Genomic DNA, 8,314 nt, shown 5'->3' on the forward strand with positions numbered 1-8,314 from the left:
TGTTCTGTTGTAGTTAAAAATAAAGAAGTTATTACCCCAGTAGTTTGGTAAAACAGCATAAAGAAAAAGTTGTTGATAACATTGCCAGACGCGAGAGTCCGCCAAAAGAAAATTGGCGGAATTCTTAGAAAACTATTTTAAGCGGTGACAAAATACAATGTATCATACAGAACCTCTCTCTAGATAAAACAGAACTACTTACAAACGATGAATCAAAACTTCTCGATTACGAAGTTAAACCTATTGAGAAAATAAAACAATCTCAAAACGAGAAACTTTTAAATGAATTAAACAAAATTCATTTGAATCATAGTAAAAAAATATCGAATGATTTCAATATTGTTAATAACGACAATATTGTTGAAGATCCAGTAATTAAGAAAACAGACGCGCCAATTATTAAGAAGGCGGAGGAATCAATCATTCAGAATGAAGAAGATCCAATAAAGAAGTCCGTGAAGCCAATAATTAAGAAATTAGAAGAATCAATAATTACGAAACCAGGCGAAAATCCCTTACACAAACGTCTACAGAAACAATCAGGAATACCAGCGGGAATTAACTTTGGTTCACTAATTGGAGAACTGAAGAGTAAAACACGCAACGCTAGTAACGGAGGATTGAAACCGGTCTTTAAAAAGTTCGACGCTGAATCGGACGCCGTCGATAGTGTGCAGGTTAGGCACTCCAGCAATATGAATCGGTAGATAACCTGTTATCTACGTTAATTGAATTCATAAATAAAGTAGACCCATTTCCTAATTTTATTTTATAGAGGATGCCGAGGATTATTAATGTTTCCTACGAAATTTCGATGTTTTGTTTAGCAATAACCGAATTGATAAATAGAAAATTAAGCAACACGATTGGTATTGTATTGTTTGGGTAATACTTAACTGCTTATGCAATATGGCGTGACAAACCAGCAGTTTGTGAATGTAGATCAAATGTAATATTATCCGTACACGTAACAATAGATTTTTTACATCCATATAAGGAAGAGCACTATAATTACAATCTTTGGCGCGTACTCTATCATATCTAATGACATTATCATTGTAAAATGAGAAATAATGGCGTGTTTCGTGCAAATTACTACGTTCGCTGTCACAATTGGCAATTTAAGAAAGGTTTTCTGTTTCAGAATCTTAATTAGTTGGCACTTTTAATTATAGGTTATTAAAAATGTTTTCATTGTTACAGGACACTTTGAATTCGGTGGGGGATGATAAGAAAAAGGTCCACATAGATGAAAACGAGCTGGGATCAAATATATTAGCGGACAGGCGGAACAAATTAGAAACGGCAGCGCAAGTAAGTGACGGAATTATATTCTCATCACACGATTCAGAGCCAATGATTTGAAACTATCTGTTCTCTGCCACATTCGGACATAAAGTCACGAAAATATATAACAAAACAGGATATAATTATTCAATTTCTGTTTTCTAGTTCAAGAACTTTGGATATGTCATTCAGATATATACCTAATGTTGGGCGTATAGTGTTAAAATATTTTTCTGATATAAATATGATAGGATCATGTTCAACATGGGATCATTCACAATATTTAATCATAAAATAAAATTAACTCAGGTAGTTACAATAATAATAAACATGGCCTCAATAAGTTAAATTTAATGTTTTTCCTGAATTTTACTGCTTCAACTGGCGAATGAAAGGTTAACAATAATAAAAAAAATGCCATTCGATAAGATATCTCTGATATAAATTCGACAATTGCAATAAATTACCGAACTTGAGGGACTTCACAAGTTTCGAGTAAATTTTATTTGACATTTATCATATAAACAGCTAATGTAGATAGTACTCTTTTATTACTATTTATCTAAGAGTATAGATTATAGTGTGACTGTTGTATTTGGTCGGCTAATACATTTGTGTGACGAGCATTTAGTCAGAAGTTGTGAAACAGACCCTTGGTAATGTGAATGACTTGTAATGGAACGACATGGATGCAATCACACATTGATACAGCATGTCGCATAGCTTCAATGTTTCATTGATAATGTCAGAGTTCATCAGACCTTGCGCACGAGTTGTTTAAACAATTCCACATTGCGTAAACACGCGTTGAAGTTAAATGGTCAATACGTTATTGTAAGGAATGCGAACCATTGTTCGATCTTATTTTTGCCTTTCCAAAGTTTGTTTTATTGCAATGTTTCGAATTTTAAAACACGTTTGTGTTTTATCATTTACGCTTTATGCGTGAGAATAAGGTTTATTTCTGCTTAACAAATTTTGACATTAGGTCCCAAAAATAGTAATGCGTAAACTAAATTGATGAAAGACACATCCAAAAGGTAAATTAAATTACAAAATTTGGTCAACTCCATATAAAATTACTTTTATTTAGGTACATGTTATCGACCAGAGAAATATATCTGACAATCGACCTGCAATAGTTATATGTAAAATATATTGTTACGTACAAATATAAATGAAATTACCGTAAAATGACTAAATTTCAATGACTAATTGAAAACTTTGACCGCTATGATTCATTGCTGTGTGGGCCGGTTTGCGTTATGAAGAATTCGTACTTTATAAAATCCTATAGCGAATGTGACACATTGCGGTTACGTCCAAGGAACACGAAGGAATAGAAATACGTAGTTGTAAATGGCTGCCACAATGGGTATGATAAAGTTATTAATTTGAACCAATGTTAAGGCATGGTGTTCAAAGTTGATAACAGTAAAAATATTAGCTATTATCAGTCAGAAATAACCTTTCTGTATAAAAAGTACTTAATTAAATGGAATCATGATCATTTCATCAGCAAAATCCAATCCAAAAGAGGCAGTGTAATGTTGACCTTTTTCCATAGGCTGATTGGGAGAAAATGTCCATGTCATTAATTCGTCTGTATACCATATGCACAAAGTGTTTTAAATAAATAAATAACTTTTCAAAAGTCATGGTTCAGCCCTTGGATTTTGAACCTACCAATATTCGTGTCGTCAGTCCGTTTCATAAGGCTTAATTTTTTTTATTTTGGCATCCGAATCCTCTGCTTTATTACATTTAAGTATAACCCTATATTACAATAGCAATTATTCTCTTCCAGGGATGGCGCAAGCGCGTTCCACAGAACGATGCGACACTCTTCACCGTTGCTGGGCGTCTGGAACGCGACAAAGTGACCACGAACGTCGCGACGCCGCCGCTGACGCCGCCCAACGTCGCGTCGCCCATGGCCGTCGCTTCTCCTGGTATTCCACCACCGAACACATTCAGGTAAGATTGTTATACCATTAGCTAACATTGAACTCAACTAAAAGCACTTAAAATTTCTAAAGAAAGGGAAAGGATCATTGTATTATAGGAATACTGACGTCTAATATTAACTCCAGTGAAGTATAGCTGTCTCATAGAATAGGTATTGACGTGTAATATTAATTCGATGTTGCGTTTCTTATGATGATACTTTCGGTACCCTAAATAATCTTTACAACTCTATTCCTTAATTTAAGGACGGATCTATCTCTGATTTTCCAATTTAGGGTGATGTGCTTATAAACATAGTTGCTCATTTGTCTATGTATCCTAAATCAAAACAATCACGAATGCCATTTATTGTAAAAAGGACAACAATGTTGCCTTTCCAGTAGTCGGATATATTTTATATCCGCCCGGATAGCGAGCACCGTACACCCACACAAGGTGTTAAAACTCGCCATACTTACCATCATAGCAGTGGGGTCACGTTGTCTATATACAAAAATAGAAATTCTGTATCAGAAAATATCACAGAAGTCGTTCTAACTATAGATAAATTTATATCTAAACAATTAGTATCGAGTGTTTGGCGCAAGATAAACGTAATGTGCATTTATGATTAGGACTTGTGAGCGTCATTGAAGTAATCAGCGATTAAAGGTGTTCGGTCTCTTGTCTGTGTGAATGCGTCTTAAGTTTTATCGCATTTTCTATTTTCCGTCGAGCAACCCCCAAAAATTCCCAGAACTACCTAACTGTTAGCAATATTGTGTTCGGTGTTGCCAGATGACTGATGCATAATACCTCTAATTTGAGTTAATAAACCACGAGAAATAGTGTTTTCGAGAAAAACCCCCTCAAAAATAAAAGCGTGCGCGACAAAAAAACTCAGAATTAATATCTAAAAACAGTTCTTAGAACAACAAAGTAAATACAGTGTGATTTGCTCTGAATCGGTACATTTTCTTCGTCCAAATAGCCCCCCACATAATTGAAATGCCCCTAAATTTGGGGAGAAACCTCCCCATCTGGAAACTGCGATTGTGTTTAGCTTAAGATATTGTCATCGTTAAATTTCTATCATAACATAACTATACTAGAATTATTAATTATAAAGCTATGTATGGGAATGAGTTGAATTAATAATTCAGACTTTTGTTACTTTATACGGGCCGCTTACTATCAGGCGACAGATATGCTCCACACGTAATTCAGTTGTAAGATAGTGTAACCGAAGATAGCCCGCTTCCTAACAAGGCCCACCATCCACGTTTTTAGTGGCTTTTTTGTGTAGCAGCGCGAAAACATACTACGAGTTTTTGTTAGTTCTTTTTTAACTATATTTTATAGCATGTAGTGATAAATTGCAATTTAATCAAATACTTTTTCCTGAAACGATTTTATGACGATTTTAATATTGGGTGTGCCCGCTGGGGGTTCCGTTACCTGATAGGTAATAAATGTTTTGAAATGTTTAGTCCACACTCCGTAATTATCCTTGAGGCAAAATACAAACCAATTATCAGTTAAACCTACTGTTATTATAACATATTTCGATTTTAGCAGCGTAATACATAAAAAGCGGCGATAGCCTAGTTGGGTGTGGAACGGACTGCCGAGACGAATTTCCGCAGGTTCAAATCCCAAGGGCACACACCTCTGTCTTTTCTAAAAAATCATGTGTGTATTCTTTATGAATTTATCGTTCGCTTTAACGGTGAAGGAAAACATCGTGAGGAAACCTGCACATCTGAGAAGTTCTCTATAGGAATTTTGAGGGTGTGTGAAGTCTACCAATCCGCACTAGGCCAGCGTGGTGGACTAAGGCCTAATCCCTCTCAGTAGTAGAGGAGGCCCGTGCTCAGCAGTGGGCAAGTATATAATACAGGGCTGATATTATTATTATTATTACATTAAAATTCTACCTATTTTGGCCTTTTATTTTCCTTATTTAAAACAATACATTACAAATAATACAGGTATATACAAGATAGGTAATAAAGTTATTTACGTTCTGGCGTTCACAAGTTGAAATGTTTTGTGCAAATTCCAACCCACACGCATGTTTATGAGACGCAGTTTTGGCGCGCATGCGTGGTTATAATTGCCTCCTTTAATGTGCTTGATGCATATTTTAGATAACATCTTACTGTGTTATCTATTTGTATGGTCTTAGGTCTATGCGAAAAATTATGTAATGTTTTTTATAAGTATTAATGTTGATAGTCACAAGGTCGCATGTGCTAGTCTGCTTCCGTATTGTCTATTTGTACCGCTAGGCACGTGCAAGCGTTTGTTGTGTACCGGTTGGAAAGACATTGAGCAGGTAATTACGATACATTATGAGACTGATTTTATGTATCAGCGTGATAAACGCAACGAATTGCCGCTCAGTACTTATTTAAAATTCTGAGTGGCACTGTTACTGTAATTTATGAAATGATTTGGCACTTGGCACCTACCATCTGGCAACCGGCTTCCAATACAGTTTTTAAGAGAATCCAATAAATTTATGTGTATTTCGGCAATTGTTTACAGATCCCGCAAGCAGCCATCATCGCCTACAAAGAACGGGTTCCCGTCGGGCCCGCTGCGCTCAGCGTCGTACGCGGTAGTGAGTGCCGCCGCCGAGCCGAAGCCCAGAGACCCGCGCCCCGATCGCGACTCGTTCAAACGCAGCCACTCCGTCAGCGAGAGCATCAGCCGGGTTGACGAGAGTATGTAATTCTTGCGTGTTAATTTGAGTTTTAAGCAGTGAGACATGCTGGCATAGTCTTGCTGAGCTTATAGTACAACCGGCCGGCATGATTTTGCTGGACGCATATTATGAAAGGCTATTTTTTTGTAAACTCAGTACAATAGACCAACTCATTTTGCTACCTCGGTAGCGTTGTCGTAGTAGCATGACCACGAAGACTGCTGTCTTCGAAACCTCGGGAGAAAATTCAAATATAAAAAACAGCAATAAAATCTGTACACCAGTATTATTCGAAGAAAAGTCATACGAAGACGCGCCCCACTACTTTTCCTGCATAGTTGCATTCCTTACTAGCATAAGTCCACACGCACACTACGATAGATAGTGTCGAGGTTGAAGCTTAGATCAAAAAGTGGAAGAACGTGTGTAGTTGGATGAAATGGCCTATACTAAGAAACCTTTATCCCCCTCCAGAAGAGGACTCCCCCGGCGCCGAGAGGTCCGGTTGTCCGGTGCGAGTGCCGCGCGCCGACGACGAGACATTCCAAGCCTTCTTCGCGCCTCTTCAGCAGCAAGAGAGATCTGAAGGCGTGGAGGTCGATCTGGACGCCATCGACAGTGGATCTAGGCAGTTGTGAGTTTTATTTGTATCATGTTAAATGTAAATATTTTCTTGTAAAGTATGTTAGGAAAGCTAACTGAATGAATATCTTTCCAGCGTTTAAATAATATTCTTGTTAGATAATTTTAATTATTAATACATTGTTATATGTATAAGTAGTTATGCAAGTTGACCTTTTATGGAAGACAATATTAATTTCTTTACTATTCATCTTTTTATAGACGGGTTATAGCATAGAATTTATGGAAGAATCTTAGGGGCCTTTGCCCAGCATTTGGAACATTATGGGCTGATACAATACAATATAAATTTTAAAAGTTTAATATATTTCCTATACATTTGCAATACACCAATATAAGTATAAATATAATCTCGCGTGGTTTCTATAAATAGTCATACAGGGAAGTTGTTATTAAAGATGTGTCAAGTGGCTAGTTGTGAGGTACAAAACAATTGACTGCACGCAATCAAATGTAATTTTTATTGTTCTCTTGTGGGATGCTGAGTGATGCATATTTTGCATTTATAGAATAGAATTAATAGAGTATATTCATTGGTAAATTACTTAATTCATTATAATCAGCTTTACGTTGGTGTTGTTGAGATTTCGGGTTCGAATCTCGGTTCGGGTAAATGCGTTATTGGACTTTTATTAGTATCAGCCCATATTTTGGTATTATCCGTAAATGATTACCTGGGCCCTAACATAGAGAAACGTGGATGTTGTACTTCTGCCTATCCCTTAAAATGGTGACCATTGACGTATATTCTATAGACACGAACGTCCATATAAACTATTTGTTCAAAATCTGAACTAAAATGGCAACCAAAACGTCACTGTTATAACCTATTTATTCACTTAAATAACAAATAATTTCACTTATTTGACTAAAACGCGAGTGTAAATCCAGATTTACACTCGAGTTCTTGTATCATGAGCGCCACGCCGTACACAACCACAAGCTGTCAATATTGACCATGCTAAAGTCAGTTTGAATGGACTGCAGTTCAATTCAATTGAACACAGTGAATTTTCAGTACGCCAAATCTAGTATGTAGAACATATATATCGATAGTTGTGACGCTATGTTTTATGTGTCGTGGCAGGCTCGCGAGCGAGTGGAGCCGTCGCGCCCGACGCGAGCGGCGCCACGCGGCCTCGCGCAACCCGCTCAAGGCACTCGCGGCCCGCGCCGACATACGCGAGGAGTACGTGCCGCCGCCCTCCACCAACATACGGGAGCAGTTGATCAAGGAGAAAGGTAAACAGAACGCCCATAATAGGGTAGTTTCCTATGATTGATTGGGTTTATTATTTTATATGTAACAGAAAATTATGAAAAAGATATTCTTTTGTGAAATCAGCATCATAATTGGTGGAAAAATGCAGTTATTAATATTTGAAATATTGTTGTAAGCAAAAGTGGAGGCATGGTGGGGTTATCGCGCTGTCCTTTTCTCACTCATGTAACGTTATGGTCGGTGGTACTGGGTGACGTCACATTTCACTATTACTGTAATTTGACAGCTTCCCTTTCCACCAAACAAAGTTATATGATTTATTTATTATTGCATGGATTTTGAAAGCTTTTTTCCGATAAAATTTGGATGAAATACATTTTTGATAAATATATTTTAAAAAAAAGTCTACTACCCTATAGTGTGAAAGATAGGAAGGAGTTGGAAATAACAAATGTCCACTTCCCTCCATAGCAAAGCGGGAGACAAACTAATGAACTCTAAGCATT

The 8,314-nt window shown here is 36.9% G+C and overlaps 1 protein-coding gene across 1 annotated transcript; it reads left to right on the forward strand.

The window, feature by feature from the left end:
• Nucleotides 1–128: 128 nt before the first annotated feature.
• LOC119191914 lies at nucleotides 129–7,851 on the forward strand (the record flags this gene model as incomplete). Its single annotated transcript, XM_037445774.1, has 6 exons — nucleotides 129–677; nucleotides 1,204–1,314; nucleotides 3,095–3,264; nucleotides 5,785–5,963; nucleotides 6,419–6,578; nucleotides 7,674–7,851. Coding segments are annotated over 6 exons (1,347 nt in total), but the record flags the coding sequence as incomplete, so codon positions are not given.
• Nucleotides 7,852–8,314: the final 463 nt, after the last annotated feature.

Source organism: Manduca sexta, unplaced genomic scaffold (genome assembly GCF_014839805.1).
Source record: "Manduca sexta isolate Smith_Timp_Sample1 unplaced genomic scaffold, JHU_Msex_v1.0 HiC_scaffold_2103, whole genome shotgun sequence".
Lineage (NCBI taxonomy): Eukaryota > Metazoa > Arthropoda > Insecta > Lepidoptera > Sphingidae > Manduca > Manduca sexta.